This window comes from Manihot esculenta, chromosome 4 (assembly GCF_001659605.2).
Source record: "Manihot esculenta cultivar AM560-2 chromosome 4, M.esculenta_v8, whole genome shotgun sequence".
NCBI classification, from domain to species: Eukaryota; Viridiplantae; Streptophyta; class Magnoliopsida; order Malpighiales; family Euphorbiaceae; genus Manihot; species Manihot esculenta.
In genome coordinates this window covers 30,307,992-30,325,073 of record NC_035164.2, presented here as the reverse complement: position 1 = coordinate 30,325,073, position 17,082 = coordinate 30,307,992, and the positions used below count along the sequence as shown (strand labels likewise).

General features: G+C 32.5%; 2 protein-coding genes and 1 pseudogene across 2 annotated transcripts; 1 reads left to right on the top strand and 2 right to left on the bottom strand.

Moving 5' to 3' along the window:
- Positions 1-597: 597 nt before the first annotated feature.
- On the top strand, positions 598-4,273 carry LOC110613581 (probable serine incorporator). The gene is made up of 7 exons (XM_021754791.2): positions 598-745; positions 915-1,131; positions 1,359-1,598; positions 1,741-1,852; positions 1,968-2,142; positions 3,204-3,438; positions 3,690-4,273. The coding sequence occupies exons 2-7, from the start codon at positions 948-950 to the stop codon at positions 3,980-3,982; spliced, it is 1,239 nt and encodes a 412-aa protein (XP_021610483.1). The 5' UTR covers positions 598-745; positions 915-947; the 3' UTR covers positions 3,983-4,273.
- Positions 4,274-4,692: 419 nt separating this feature from the next.
- Positions 4,693-7,115, bottom strand: LOC110613197 (annotated as a pseudogene).
- Positions 7,116-9,405: 2,290 nt separating this feature from the next.
- LOC110612886 (ubiquitin receptor RAD23b) lies at positions 9,406-16,497 on the bottom strand. The gene is made up of 12 exons (XM_021753724.2): positions 16,209-16,497; positions 15,624-15,785; positions 12,990-13,022; positions 12,835-12,899; positions 12,709-12,750; positions 11,248-11,425; positions 11,046-11,174; positions 10,895-10,963; positions 10,442-10,489; positions 10,245-10,354; positions 9,827-9,905; positions 9,406-9,723 (listed from the first exon to the last, which is right to left on the bottom strand). The coding sequence occupies exons 1-12, from the start codon at positions 16,272-16,274 to the stop codon at positions 9,607-9,609; spliced, it is 1,098 nt and encodes a 365-aa protein (XP_021609416.1). The 5' UTR covers positions 16,275-16,497; the 3' UTR covers positions 9,406-9,606.
- Positions 16,498-17,082: the final 585 nt, after the last annotated feature.

Below are 17,082 nucleotides of genomic sequence, written 5' to 3'. Positions count from 1 at the left end.
AAAAAATTATGAGAGATTTTTTATAATAATTTAAATTATAGATCTACATAAGGAAATTAAATTTAAATTTTTAATATATTATTACTTTTACCGTTAATGATTCTTATATTTTCATGGTTTTTATTAGGTTTATTTTAAAAAATATATAAATAATTTATTGTAATTTTAAAATTTTTAGCATTTTTTATGATTTGTATAATTTAAAAGACATGAGAAAATTAAAATTAGTGTTTGATTAATGAGAAAAGAAGTAAGTTATTTTTATATTTTTTAATAAATTCAAATTTAAATTATATTGTAAACTAAATATTAAAGTTTTAAAATAAAATTTAAAAATTTTGCTCATATTATTCGATTGAAATTTAAATGACTTTTAACTGATTTTTCATCATCTTAATAAAGCCTTTGCCAAAATTTAATCATTTACTGGTAATTTATCGTACTAATAATAAGAAACAATAGGAGAATTATGGAAATTAAAAACTCATTAAAAAAGAATTAGCTATATCGGCCATTGATTTGTTTGGTTTGTTCTGCTAAAAGTAGGAAATCAACGGCTGGCATTGACCAATGACCTATATATATATATATATTTTTTTTTTTAATCAAGCGAATGACGGATTATTACAAGAAAAAAAGGCACGAAAGTCTTTCTTCACCGCTCGAGACTGCAAATTGTTCTTCTCGATTGTGCTTCATTTTTGTGATCAAACATCTTTTCTTCTTCTTTCTCCGATTCAAATAGGTATGTGCAATCTAACTTTTCATTCTCATTATTCAGTTTCTTTTGATTTCCAAGGAATTTATCTTCAATTAGGTTTCTCCTATCATTACTGCGATTATCGTTATACATCTAGTTAGGGTTTTGATTCTGGTTGCATAATCATTTGCTGATGATGATCAATTGTGTTTAGATTTGAAATTCGTTTGCTTGACTATTGAAGAAGATGTGGGCGGCTTCTTGCCTTGCGTCTTGCTGTGCAGCCTGCGCCTGTGATGCGTGCCGCACGGTGGTTTCTGGAATAAGCAGGAGATCCGCCAGGATTGCTTATTGTGGTCTCTTTGCTCTGTCTCTGATTGTTTCATGGATTCTCCGTGAGGTTGCTGCTCCTCTCATGGAGAAGTTGCCTTGTAAGTCTTTTGGCCTCCAATTTTGTGGATCATTAAAAAATATTTGCTATGGTTTCTGCTATCTGAGTTGGTGTAGGTTTTCTTCAAGTTTACTAATTTACATTTGATGATAGCCCTGAGAGCAAATGATTTATCAAAATGAGCTTTTGTTATGGTCAATGAGCTGCTGCATACATTTTTAGATAGTTTCAACTGATTATTATAATTTCATATGGATGTTAATGCAGGGATCAATCACTTTCATAAGACACCCAATAGGGAATGGTTTGAAACTGATGCAGTGCTGCGTGTTAGCTTGGGAAATTTTCTGTTCTTTACTATTCTAGCTGTTCTAATGGTTGGTGTAAAAAATCAGAAGGATCCTCGTGACAGTTTGCATCATGGTGGATGGATGATGAAAATTATTTGTTGGTTCATTTTGGTGATCTTCACGTTTTTCGTTCCTAATGAAATCGTCAGCTTCTATGGTAATCAGTTTTGGCCATCTTTATTCCAATTGCATTGTCTATTAATTTTGTTTTTATGGTTTTGATTAACCTATCCGTTTCTTCCATGAATGTCATTTCAAATTTTAGGGTTATTGCTGACTGCTATACTTTTTATATGCAGAATCAATATCAAAATTTGGCTCAGGTTTGTTTCTTCTTGTTCAAGTTGTGCTCTTGTTGGATTTTGTACATGGATGGAATGACAAGTGGGTGGGATATGATGAAAAATTCTGGTTAGTTTAACTTACCTTAAATATGCCATGGCAACCTTTGGTTTTCCTAATGCATTTTTCTGTTTATGCAATGAGATATTTGAGCCGTGCCTATTTTGCAATCTTACTCATGCAGGTATGCTGCCCTACTTGTTGTCTCGCTTGTGTGCTATTTGGCGACATTTGTCTTCTCAGGATTTCTCTTCCATTGGTTTACACCATCTGGACAGGACTGTGGATTAAACACTTTCTTTATTGTCATGACCCTAATTTTCGTGTTTGTTTTTGCCATTGTCGCACTTCACCCTGCTGTGAGTTTATACTTTCGCATACCAGTACATCTAATAATTATGATTGTTGATCATTTTGTATACCTCTTGTGCATTTGAATGAATGAAGAAACGATTGTAGGATGCAGTTCATGCTACCATGGCAATGCATCTATACATATAGTGATTTGTTTTGATAGTCTAGGACTAAGGACTAAGGTCAGTGAGCTTCAAACATCAGAGCTGTGCTGGTGGAGAATAGGAAAATTTTCAGAAAAGATGCAAGTACTTTCAGCTTTCATGGAAATATTCACAGGGATACAATTGGTTATACCCCAACATTTCCAATGGTTACCTCATTACCTGTGATTCTTTCTATGTTCTGAAAGACTAATTGGTTGAGAAGGGTTGACAAAAACTAGAATTGAAATGAGTGTATTCTGAAGTATGATAGTATGGTTAGGATCTGTTAAGATTAGTGGTTCAGCTAATTTTTTGTCCAGGCTTTCTATTAGACTTCTAAAATAGATGACATTTGCAATCATGGGATGGTTTGAAGCTTTGTCAATTTTATTGCATTTGAAGGCACCCCTCCATATGTTTTGCAGAAGCAGGTGCAGAAAGAGTTCTGAATTGATTAACTCTTTGCAAACAAAGGATAAGTCAAAGCACAACTCACATATTATTATTACAAGCAATGATGTAATATCATGGTTTCTACTGTTGATACTATGATACTGGATGTGATAATGTTCTCAAGAATGCAACTATGCTCATCATGGTTACAGGCAACCTGAATCAGAAATATAACATAATCATCTGCATCTTCTCACAAGATCTTTTGTTCTTGATGATGAGTTCCATCAAGAATTGTAGAGTACCAACATGTACTCTTAATTGCATATTTGGTAAATTTGAATTGTTATTGTTAATAGCATTAATTTGCTCACTTTCCAAGTTGATAACTGTATATTTGTTGACTCTTGGTATGAGGGATACTGTGATTTTTAAGTTTGTGATGATATGTTGTTCTTTACATTTCTGCCTAGTGCATAGCTGCATTTTTTTTTTATCTCATGCGCCATCTTTTTGGTGGAAAACAGGTAAGTGGTAGCATTTTGCCAGCATCTGTAATATCCTTTTACTGCATGTACCTGTGCTACAGTGGGCTTGCCAGTGAACCAAGAGAATACGAGTGCAATGGTCTTCACAAACATTCAAAAGCTGTTTCTACTGGCACCCTTACCATTGGCCTGCTCACAACTGTTCTATCAGTTGTCTATTCAGCTGTACGTGCTGGGTCCTCTACTACCCTTCTTTCCCCACCGAGCTCACCCCGTGCAGGTAACTTCAGAAATTTATTTGAACAAAATCTTTTGTTGCCTGAAACCATCTGTTCATTGTCTAAAATTTCTGCTAAACAAGATGAGGAAACTGAATAATTCAATTTTCTCTAAATTTTTTTTATGAAAAGGGAAATGACACATTCCACTAAGTGTATTGGGTTATCTTGCTGTAGTTTTCCTCCCAAGCATGCATGTGGTTTTTCTGTTGAGATCTGATGATTTTATTTTCTTTGTTTGGGAGAGGTGCAGGGAAACCTTTGCTGCCATTGGACAAGACCGAAGCAGAGCATGATGAGAAGGAGAAATCTAAACCTGTCGCATATTCTTATGCCTTCTTCCATATCATCTTCTCTCTTGCTAGCATGTATTCGGCTATGCTTTTGACTGGGTGGTCAACATCAGTTGGGGGAAGTGGAAAGCTAGTTGATGTGGGGTGGGCATCTGTATGGGTACGGATTGTTACAGGCTGGGCAACTGCAGGTCTCTACGTTTGGTCTCTGGTTGCTCCTATTATGTTCCCGGACAGGGAGTTCTAAGTCTCCTCTGGGTGATACAAGATATTATTCAGGGGGTTCAAGTTATTGTGTATATGTGATGATGTAATGACGAGTTCTAGAGTTACTTGTAGAACGGAATCTCTATGAATGATGTCTATAACGTCAAGAAAACAAGTCTTTATTCCTTTCATGAATCACGAAATGGAGTGGGGAAATTTGCCCAGCGGTGTGTTTAGACCAGATCACAAACATTGGAATGTAAACTGTCATTAGCTTCGTAATCATGTAAAATCTTATTGAAAAGAACAATAAACCTTATATTTGGCACCATGACCATGATATGTAAGAGGCTGATTCTGGATTATTGGTGATGGTAAATCACTGATCAATTGGGGATTAGTAGGACTGAAGTTTTACCCAGACTTTTGGTTTGATATTAATTAGTTTAAAACATTAAAAAAGAATGGAATTCGGTGATTTCTTCCTTGAATTATGTACGAGTGATATTCAAGTCTGAGTTAATAAAAAAATTATGTAATTTTAATTTTATTGCAGCTATGCTATATATTTTTTTAAGTAATTAAATCATAATTTTTTAAAGTTATTTTAATTGTATTTTACTTTATGCTGTTAACAACTATCAGAATTATCACATTATTCTTATATTAATGTCACGAAAAAAAAAAGGATAAAATTGATAATAATTTGAAAGATCTCATTCCATTCAAGTCTTCAATCTTATTTTTTGACTACTTTGCATCAGCATCAGCATCAGCATCAGAATATCACAAAAAATCACGACAAGAACAATACCCATCCCTGAAATGGTGAAATCTCAAGGAATCTCTAACAATGATCTGCATGTCAACAATCTTGGCTATTAACTTGATGGTATTATGGCAGTCCCCACATATTCTCAAATTGTTAAACACTGGAATAGATGATTTCCCACTTGAATTCAGTATTCCAAAAGCAACTGCCAGCCTTTCACTGTGGCTGCACAACGTTTCTTCTCGTTCTTCTTGCTCTACATTCTGCAGAACAAAATCAGAGTTGGGCTGATACCCAGTCAATCTCATCTTTTCACCTATATCCTCCAAAAATCTAAAGATCTTGTCATTCTGTTCATTACTCTTTATCTCCAACAACTAAAGAGTACACTTTATCTTTTACCTGAACCCAACTGCGACCTGGTGTTTTTCCAAGTCCTTTGTCTCTCATCATTTTTCTAGTTTCTGAAGCTTCAACCCACATTTTGGCAGTAAACAAAATGTTAGACAATAAAACATAGTTTGCAGGATTATCCGGATCAATCTCAAATAGCCGACCGGCTGCAATTCTCGCCAACTCCACATTCTCGTACACTGTACAAGCTCCAAGTAGTGCTCCCCAGGCACTAGCTATTGGTTCTACAGGCATTTTTTGGATGAACTCATGGGCTTGTTCCAGGCGACCAGCACGGCTTAGTACATTAACCATGCATGAATAATGATCTTCATCAGGTTTAATTGCATATTCAGAAGTCATTGAATTAAAAATCTGAAGGCCTTTGTCAGCTAGCTTAGAATGGCTACATCCAGACAAGACGCCTATAAATGTAACAGAGTTGGGTTTAATCCCCAAGTCCACCATTTTGTGAAAAAGCATTAAAGATTCTTCTCCATTCCCATGCATAGAGTTTGCAAGGATCATTGTGTTCCAAGCAACAACATCTTTTGTTGGCATCATGTTGAAGACTTCTCTTGAATGTTCCAAGTCGCCACACCTCGCATACAACAAAACTAGAGCTGTTGTTATCGTCGTGTCCTCTATAAAAGAATGCCTAAAGACAAAACCATGAATTTCTCTTCCACCCCTTAAGTTCTCCAAATTTGTACAAGCAGGTAAAAGAGTAACAATCGTGATTTGATTGGGTTTGAAGCCTGAATCTTGCATTTTGTTAAATGTATCCAGTGCCAGTTCATTTTGACCATTCTGCAGGCAGCCACTGATTACAGCATTCCATGAAGCATGATTTAACTCGATGCCTGCCTTTCTCATTTGGTAAAACAAAGCAAGTCCGTTCTCACATTCTTTGTTCAAGAAGTAGGCCGTTAATATCACATTCCACGATACAATATCTCGCTGAGACATGTTATCAAATACCAGTCTAGCTTGTCTAAGACTCGCGCAACTGGCATACATGTTCACAAGTGCACTACTCACATAAAGATTCCCTTCCATTCCATTCCTCAGAACAAACCCATGAATCTCTCTTCCCAACTTCAACTCCTTCAAATCAGCAAAAGCAGGTAAGATCGATGATACCGTCAATGAATTAGGTCTAATCCCATCTGACCCCATCTCCCTGAAAGCCATCACACCTTGTCTAAACATACCACAATTGACATAACAAGAAGCCATGGAAGTCCAAGAAACCACATCTTTAACCACTATATCATCAAAAGCCCGTTTTGCTCCGTCAACATATTTACATTTACCATACATAGCAATCAATGCATTACCCAACAAGAGATCTCTATTAAACCCAAACCGAATTGCATCATTATGTATTTCCCTGGCCTTGACAACATCACCAGACGCAGCACATGCCTTCGAAGCTGATAGTAATAATAACTTATCGGGTTTTATATTGCGACCCAGCAATGTAGCGTAGATTTCTATGGCTTTCTTATGGAACCCATGTTGAATGTGAGCTGAAATTACAATGGTCCACGTACGGAGGTCCGGTTCAGGAACTTTATCGAGTAAGTAGAGTGCACGTTGTAAGTCACCGGATTCCAAGCAAATTCTGATCAGTTTGAAGCTCTGGTGAGGAGGGAATCTTGCGGGTAGCCTTGACATCATGTGATTCTAGAGTTGATTAGCTATGATATGCATCTTTCTAAAGAAATTTAGCTTATCATGAACTTGGAAGGCAGTTAGAGTGAACTCTATCACGATCTCAGGACCTCTCTATGGTCACAAGACTCAACCCAATCTCCTGTATGACTTAAATTGCGACGAAGGAAAACTGCGACAATCGTCCTTTTCATCTGCTATTAACCTTCAATGTTCATTGTGCGCCGATAGTCACTCACACTCAACCGGAGAGAATATCTCAAGTTTCCTCTTTTCCTCGACTGAAGATTGCTTTGTACTCTTTGCTGATTGCTATGCCTTAAAAAAGGAATTAAAAAATTAATATACAGGACGGACGGTGATTAAATTCAGATAATTTTCCTGACTGAAATAAAAAATTTTATAAAAATTTAATTTAATTTCTTTTTATGAATTTTTTATTTAAAAGGAGATTTTTTTTTAATTTAAAATTTTTTATTTTTAAAATATTAATATACTTAACATGAAAATTTTAAATGCAATTAATATATATATGTGTGTAAAATTATTTAAAAAATTAAATTTAAAATAAATAAATAAATAAAATTAAAAGCATATGTAATTGATTACAAAATTTTAACGCTCGTTATATCTATCTTTTAGTTATATTTTATATTTTAAATTATTGATAACTAATACTTACATATTATATAAATTTTATTGGTATTATTAAAATTTTAGTCATTTTTTATTATTAATCAGCCGGTATTAATTACACAACTTTGACTATCAACTACAGATAGTTATCAAATATCTATTTAAATTTAAATATATATAAATATTATAAAATTAAATTATTAAATAAGGCCACGACATAAAATATATAAAATGAAAGTAATTAATACAGTAAACTATACTAGTAAATATAATTTAAAAATAATTATATTATATTTTAATAGAAAAAATGTTTTGTATATATAAAATCATTACAAACCTTTAGCTAAATTTTAAAATTTATAATAAAAAACTATTTAAATAAAAAAATATGCCCTTTAAATTTTAATTTTCATATTTTTAGATTTCAATTTATATATTATATTTTTATGGTTTTAATTTTTAATATTTGATTTAAATTTATATATTATATTTTTATTGTTTTAATTTTTAATATTTGATTTAAATTTATATATTATATTTTTATTATTTTAACTAGAGGAAATTTGATAAATGATAAATAATATATTTAAATTTATACATTTATGTAAAATAACATACTTAAAATTTAATATATTTTATTTTTATTTTAAAATTATATTCTCATAGGTCCGTATATAATAATATCATTGATTTTCATTATCGATATAATTAATATATAATAAATTTTTTAAAATTATAAGAATTAAACAGTAAAATTTATAGCGATAAAATTTAAAAAAATTAATTAATAAATTTTTTAAAATATTAAAAATGTTTTAATGCATTTTTTAAAGTTGAGTGATTAATTTATAAATTTTTTCATATTATAAAGATTAAATAATAATTTTTTTAAAAGAATGTATTAAAAAAAATCATTTATCCATAATTTTTATATACATTTCTCAGCCATAATAATGGAATAAGAGATCATTTTAATATCAACTTAAAGTATTATTCATTGTTTGATAATATTTTTCGACACCATTAATTAACTAATGCCGTGTATTTTCCGCTTCTCTTATGTAAATAATAACTATAATATTTAGAAATTAAAAAGAAAATAAATTCATACTCTGTAATTTTAAATGTATTATAATTTTAATATTAAAAATCGAATATAATTTTAGATATGAAATGAGAAAATTGAACATTTAAACTTTTGAAAGAAAAGGAATTCAATATCTTGTATACTTACTATTTCTTTATAGATCTTTTGACTAATAAAAAATGAGTTTAATATTTTTTTATGTGCATAATATATCATTTAAGCAATAATATTAATAAAAGGATTACATAAAAATTTTCAACAACTTAAAATATTATTTGTTGTTTGAATTTTTTTAAACAATGATAATTATCTAACCAATAAATAAAAGGATTACATTTCCTAACGCTTGTAACTGCCCATAGGAACAGACTGACAAACGATGCATTCTAGGGATTCTTGGTTATAAATAGGAGAGACTAAAACAAGATTTCAAACAAAAGGTGAAGTAATGCAAGATTTTCTAAAAAATAATTTTTTATCTTAATAATTTTTAATTGTTTAAGATAAAAAGAGATCTTTTAAAATATTCAAAAATTCTCATGAAAAAAAATGTATCACCCCACCAAAGAAAAACCCTGCTTTAAAAACCCTACCTCCTTTCAAACACAAATTTAAAGACTACAAAAAGCTTCTCTTACAAACTTCATCCCAAATAAAAGGCTACCCACGTAGAAGCAATGGCGCCAGGAAAAGAAGCTATTTGCAAGGCGAATTGCACTGGTGGCAATCCCACGTATCAACTCCTAGAACATAACCTGGATCTCGTCATAATCCCACTTCAAATATTTAGCTCTTTTATGGTTTAGGCCGAGCCAAGGCCACTGGGATGGATGAGTCAACTGCGTCCACTATCCAGACAAACGGTGCGCCAATAAACGATTCAAAGCACATTCAAGAGTTAAAACAAGACATAACACATTCTCAAAATTTACTTTCAAGGAATCGTTATCAGGGTTTTACTATGTAAATCCATACACTACCAAGGATGCTGACAAAGACTCATCTGTAAAACAATAATAATAATTAATTATTTAAAAACAAAAAAAAAAACTAAATTTAAAAAAAAAACCTATGAATCCAACTGGGTAAAGTTCTCAGCTCAATCCTCAAAATCTCCAGCATTTTCCAGCAGGTAGTTAGCCGCCAATTCCTCGTTGCGATCGCAAGCCAAAAATGCCTCGACAACAAGGGCTCTATCAAATCCCATTGCCTCAAGCTATAAATGGGAAATTACAACTACAATTAGTAAATTCAATCGCAGGGAAAGCAAAATATATCAGGACAAAAATACAAAGGCAGAGGCCAATGATCACACATACCCGTTCAATAGCCTCCTGTTCAGCAGGGGTCACGTTTATTGCATGAGGCATGTCTTGGTCAACCTGATCAAATATATCCCTGAACGAGGAAACATATTAGCGCTTGTTGCTATGTCATAGTCTTCAATTAAAATTAGGAAAACCAACGTCTCCTTGCACAGTATAGATTCTAAGGATTCATGATCTAGATGTTAATGCAAAGAGAATTTATTTGGACGGTCTTAAGTGCCATATTTTTTAAACCGTACAAGGCGGACATTTTACTAACTATTCACTAGATCCTATGGTTACTGCAATGCCGATTCCAAAGATGGAACACTTTTCACTAGATATGAAATTCTCTACATCCTTAATAAACTGATAGTTATGTTCAGCAGTCTTTTTTATAGTTTATCGAATCACCCAATTAAATACTCACCCTTCAGAACCTTCAAGAGGTTCATTTATTAACTGAAGAAATTCAGCATGATGTTCTTGAATCATTCTTAATAGTTGAGGGTTTTGCTTTCCAAGTTCCTGAAGCATGGGCTGTTACAAAAGCAGAATATTAACTAAGACATAGCAAGTATTTAAATCATAGGGAAAAAATAATGGAAAAGGGAAAGAAATATAAACCTGTAAAATTTGTGGATTCGCCTGAACCATTGATCGCAATGTTTGAAACTATATAAAAAAATTGATGTCATCATACAAATTCATAGAAGAATTTAGGAGCATAAATCAAGTTGCGTCATTAAGGCAGTGAGCAACTGGAATTCCATGAAATGATATGCAACTTCAAAACTCCTCCAAGCATGTCCAGAACAATATTACTTAAGGGGACATGGTATAGTTATTCACTTTACATCATACCTACTTTTCCTGCCTCTACTCATAGGCCCCAAAATATTCACCATCATTATGTTCACATATTGCCTATGCGATTCACCTTCACAGATCATTTGTTAAAAAGGCAAACCATGCACATGACCTATGGGGCAAACACTGATGTGTAATGGAAATGAAACAAGATCTAAGCATGTTCAGATTTCAAATGAATTCAATATTAAATGATAGAAAGAACCATACCTGTTGATTGCTTCTAAGGAAATCAAGGGATCCAAATTCCCCACCACCGGCAGCAGCAGAAAGTGTTTCCTGGGGAAGTTGTGCACAATTGAAACATGGAACAAAATATGCATAATACACAATGAAACTCATCCAAACTCCAAAGTAATACCTGGGGGAACATATTAAAGGGAGACGTATTGGGTGCTCCAGATGCAGGTGCAGCTGTACCTGTTTCAGTTGCCTGACCTGCAGGGAAATGAGACACTGGGACAGCAACTTCCGCTGCTTCTGGAATACCCTGAACACCAAACAACATAAGTAGCCAATCTAAATAGAAGTTGGTGAAAATCATGCATTGAGTTTGGACATACAGAGTACAAGTAATCTACTGCTCGTTCTGGATTGTTATAGGCAGCCCGAAGTGCACGAGTAACTGTTTCTTTATCCCAGTTCCCACCTCCTATATCCATTATTTGTTGGATAGTCTGGTCAATATTATTACCGGGAACTAAATTTGAAGCAGCATCACCATAGGTATCAGTTTGTGCACTGCAACAAAGAGATGGCAATTCTATCAGCCCATTATATTACTTCAGTAATTATTGCATGATATAAGTATTTTATAAGTTAAAAGGGTTATAGAGGATAAGATAATTACAAGATTATCATCAATAATATTTCACATTGCTGGCTGGCCCACTTAAATTTTATTTTAAACGAAAGCAGAAGCAAAAAACAGATGTCTACAAGCTGTGCTCATTAACACATAAAAAGGACATCCAGGAAGTAAGAAATGCTCCACGTATTGTCAGATGTATTTTCTTGATGTGAGATACCATAGACAACCATTACATTTTTATTGATATTTGACATGAACAGCTGGGCAGGCCAGTACCAGCATCCTATCCTAGATATCCCAAAAGAGCCTATTAGGAACAAGAACTGAACTCATTCAAATAAATTTCATTATTATAATCCAATCCAATTAATTTTGTAATTGTATTTATAAGTTTGAAATATATCTTGATCTCCAAATACATCTATTGTAAAGGATAAGATGGTTTAGATGGTAATTCTTGTTTTTTGATAGTTGATGCCACCAACTTATAGAAACATAATAAATTCTCACCACATCCAGTGTCTTTTGATTATGGTCAGATAGTAATTCTATAAATAATACCATTTCCAACACAATTTAATTAGGTTTCACTGATAAAAGGACTCCAAACGTGAGAATTAGATCAAATAGAATTAAATTGAATCCTGATTTCTAGCACAAATGTACTTCTCCTGTAAAGGACATCTCCAATGCAAAAGAGAGGCTCAAAGGCAATTATCAAAATTCAAATGTATGACCTTCCAGACACACCATACTGCTGTGCACCAACACTCCCACTCAGATAACAGTACTTGCGTAATTTACCAAATTTCATAAGGATCTCATGTAAATTCGACTTGCATTGGAACTATATGGAATAGAAATGGCTGCAATTTGAACACTTTAAAGCTGCCAAGATTATTACTTTACGAACAATTTTACCACAAGGGAGTTAACAAGAAAAGAGTAAGATTTTCTTATCTAAACATAACACAAATACACCAATTAAACTATAATAAAAATAGCCTGCATGTTGAAAGCAAGCTTGAAACTTTATGGTGGAACCCCAAAGCAAACAGACCAAGATTCCCAGTATAATGGATCGACAACAACAACTAAGCCTTAATCCCCAAGTAGCTGGTGGATCGAATTACATATTTTTGCCAATGATTTTTATTTAATATTATGTTATCATATGAAAGAATAAACATACAGATAGAGGTAGAGCTCTTACGTAGCTGTTGCTGCTTCAGAAGCAGATGTGCTCTTCGCGGCCCTGCAATAACCAATTTAACAATATGTTACACAAATCTAGCTGATGTCAAAATAATTAAGAAACCCAATTCCCATAAGAACTCACGGTGCTTGAACTTCAACTGCAGGAGATGAGTTTGAAGTTGGTGTAGTTGTAGGTGCAGCAGAAGACTGTCATAAACAGATGGAAAATGGTTTTGGGGCATGTGTGTGTGAAAGAGACGGAAAAATATTGTTCAACAAAAACAACATGAAGATTACCTGGGTTGATGAGGTCCCAGCTGAAGTTTTACTCTGCCAAAATAGACAATGAGTGGCTTAAGAATACAGCAAGAGCAAGTGGAATGGTCGAGTTTTCATAGAGACAAAACTTATCACTTTTGAATATTTATGCAAAAGAAGCATAAATAGTAAAAATGATTTAGAAAAGCCCTACCTTAAAAATTTTGGAAAAGTAACCTACTATTCTTTTCTTAAAGAAGGGATAAATTGAAAGAACAGTATCAAGGCGAAAGCAGTTCAAAATGACTTTATTGCATAGGCTAGAATAACTACAGATCTGACATCATAATCCAATTCGAATAAAGTGAATAAGACAATGTTTTCAAGGCGACAAGGTCCCCTATCGCGAGGCAAGGGCCCTGAAGGGATTCCTTTTTGAAGTGAGGCGCCATACTTACACACACACACACATGTATGTATATATACATAGATATATATATGTATGTATAAATATTGCATTAATTTCTTTTTAATTAGTTAACATAATTGTAAGGATATATATTCCTCATTTGTTAGCTGAATTACATACATACCTGTACATAAATATGTAATCTTTTTCAATGTTGGAATATATTTGAATTTGGAAGTCAACTATGAAGATATTATATTATTTCTTTCCTAATTTATTAGTATAATTATTATATATATATATATATATATATAAATTATGCAAACTATATATCCCTAATTAGTTAGCATAATCATAGGGATATACATCTTTAATTAATTAGCCTAATATAGGATATAAATCCCTACTTAATTATGATAATTGTGGGCATATATCCTCTAATTAGTATCTAAAATTTAGTTCTCCAATCAGTTGCTTCAAAAGGAAATATGAATTAGGATTTGGTATTTGGTATTTAAAAAGAAAGAAAAAGAAAAAGAAAAACACGCATGTTATTTTCAAGAGGCAATGCCTCGCCTTACCTCGCCCCTCGAGCCAGGCAAGGAAAGGCGCCCGCGTCTTGCAAGAGGCCTTGCCTCATCCAGGCAAAGCGAGAATGCCTCACCTTGCATGCGCCTTTAATAACACCAGAATAAGCTACACAAAATTCCAGCTTAAGCTTAATGTACTCCACTACAAAAGAACTCTACATTTTCAAAATGATTCCCACCACTAATGACTTCAATAGATGGAAAACTATGTCAGTTAAGCTTAAGTATTAAACTTGATTTCCAAAAACTCATACTAACTTCTGAGGAATTTAATCAGCTATCCGTCAATATTGGAGTATTTCACTCTTGTCTCTCACCTTTATTTTGTTACAACAAAATACCTAAACTTCTAAAATGTTAACAAAAAATCCCTCATGCCAGAATCCAGTCAGTTCTTTAACAATACTCATATGGGGCAGTGCCATGCCGAGAAAAGTGAAATAAAAAATTAGAAATCCACAAACAGCGTAATATACTTATGTTCGATAGCAATTGAGAAAAGAAAAAAGAAAATAAGGAGAAAAAGTGAGTATTTTAAATCATATGTGACTTTGCCAATTCTTTTTATCCCAACTTTTACAGTGTGGCACAGCCATGTAACAATATAAGCCATATTACTGACTGGATTTTGGCATAAATGAATTTGTTATAAGATATGAGACGTTTAGGGATTATGTGGTGATAAAATGAAGATGAAGAATGTAAGTCAAACACTCTCCAAGATTAGAGATGGCTAGAAACAATTATTCTGTGATCCCTAGAAAAAATAACAGCAGCAAGTCCCAACTGAAAAAATATATAGTAGTATAACTGGCACAAGACAGAGAAACAAGATCGACGTATCTAGAGTTAATGTGATCTATGGAATGGATGGCGTAAGCAGACATCATCAACAATCGGCGGAAGAAAATTTTAGCATTCTACCCCCATTTTGTTTTGTCAATATATAGTCCGACAATTAGTCTCTAAACCAGATGCAAAAATGAGTGCATCATTAAAACTTTAAAACAATCAAGAAGCTGACAAATATATTTATTTGGTTTTGGGAGAATACGGATGTTATAATAAAATTTAACACAACGAAAAATGTAAATTTTTCAGCTTATATAGAAATCAAAACTATTACCATCATATATCTTTTCTTTTTCTTATCTTCTTTTTTCTTTTGGTATTTGCAAATGTCAAAACAATATATCACAATTATACACTATATGATTTTATGGTATTATAAAAAGTAATTGTTTGTACGCAAAAGGAAATTGACCAAAAAATCCCCAACTTTTGTGTACTTTAACAATTTTGTCCAAAAGTAACTATTAAAAGTCTTCAGGTTTAATTCATCACCAAAGTGAAATACCCTATCATATCAATTACTAAACCATTACTAAAGTGAAATACCCTATCATATCAATTACTAAACCATCACCATGACTCAATATATCACATATCTCTAAGGAAGTTTCTTAACTAATTTTTAAATCCTTAAAACTATTTCTATCGTTTATAAAGAAGGTCTCTTAAACAGGCTACATTTCAAATTTTTCATCACTGCATCGACAGTATAAATTCATATATGCCAATTGCATACTTTGTTTTGCCACCATTATTTTTCAAACAACCATAGAATTCACGACCATAATGACACAGCACGCAAAAGAGGCACAAGAGGAGTACCTTGCTAAGCATTACAACAAGAAAACCATCTTCAGTGACTTTGTTGTCTGCTAAAGTAGTCTCATCTTTCAAAACTTTACCATTGTGAATCAATAACTGCTGCCCACATGGGTAATTATCCTTTCCTTGCACATCTTCAATATTTTTCTTGACAGCCATAACCTTTTAAAACAATATTTCCAATTATTTAATCAAGCCATTACAAATAATCACAATTCTTATCACTCAGAAAAATGTGGCAATCAAGCCTCAATTTTATCACAATGAAACTAAAGTGACTATAAAATTCAAAGAAGAGTAAAATGTGATGACAAATAAAATATCTAAAACCTTCCATGGATTAATTGCTAAACACTGAAGTCTGAACATTAATAACTACTAGACACAATAGTTAGCACTTAGTTTATACATACCATCTCTCTCTCTCTCTCTCTCTCTCTCTCTATATATATATATATATATATATATATATATATATATATATATATAAACTCAAATCAGTTGAAACATAGCTAATCATAGGCTTTAAAAAGCTTGATACTGAACTTCCTATTAATATAGAGGAAATAGAGATGAGCTACTTACTGTGTCGTTGGGCAGAACCCTAATTTCGAAATGGCTGCCTTTGAGAGTCTTAACAGTAAGCTTCATTTCGGCGAATCCGGCAGAAAGATATACAGAAGACAATGCTTCACTGGATGAGAAGAAACCCTAAAAAGGGGCTATCAGAGAATGAAGAGGGGAGGAAAGTAGTGGTAGGAGAAGTGAATGAAAGAAGGAAAGTAGTGTTCGATTTCAGTTTGATTTATACGGTGGCTCTATGCACAGTGGACACCTCACCCAAATCTGAATTTCTATTTTTTGTTGTAGAAACATCTGCACCAGTGTAGACAATTACTATTTATAATTTTCCATATAATTTTTTTTTTTTTTAAAAAAAAATAAAGATGCATGGCCTGGCTACAACTCCAGATACAGAAGTCCATATAATAGAGTCCAAGTCCAATACATTAAAAAAAAAAAAAAAGTCTTCAGCTACTAATTAAAATCCGTTGTTATTTATAATTTTTTTATATATTTTTATTTAAAAGTTAAAATTTAAATATTTTTTAAATAAAAATTATTAATAAAAAATATTTTTATATAAATTATTAATTAAAAAATATAGAACTAAACTGTTAAAATTTTATTTAAATAATAATAATTAAATTTAAAATAATTTCGAATAATTTTAAATTAATTTTTAATTAAATATAAAATAAATTTAAATATTATTAATATAAATCAAATTTGAATTTGAATAATTTATTTTTCTGACTGTTCTAACTATTTACATTCCTGCAAATAATCTGAAATAATCGGGTCAACAAGTTGTCGATCTAGATTGCAACCCACGGGTCTCTTGTATCAACGGTTGAGGGCATAACCTCTAGAAAAAGAGCCAAAATAAGACCTCCGT

Coding starts and splice junctions, on each gene's coding strand:
- LOC110613581 (XM_021754791.2), top strand. CDS start 948: ATGTGGGCGGCTTCTTGCCTTGCGTCTTGCTGTGCAGCCTGCGCCTGT. Junction 1,132..1,358: donor TCTCATGGAGAAGTTGCCTT/GTAAGTCTTTTG, acceptor ATGTTAATGCAG/GGATCAATCACTTTCATAAG. Junction 1,853..1,967: donor GGATATGATGAAAAATTCTG/GTTAGTTTAACT, acceptor TTACTCATGCAG/GTATGCTGCCCTACTTGTTG.
- LOC110612886 (XM_021753724.2), bottom strand. CDS start 16,274: ATGAAGCTTACTGTTAAGACTCTCAAAGGCAGCCATTTCGAAATTAGG. Junction 15,786..16,208: donor GGGTTCTGCCCAACGACACA/GTAAGTAGCTCA, acceptor TTGTTTTAAAAG/GTTATGGCTGTCAAGAAAAA. Junction 9,906..10,244: donor CCTCTTGAAGGTTCTGAAGG/GTGAGTATTTAA, acceptor TTCCTCGTTCAG/GGATATATTTGATCAGGTTG.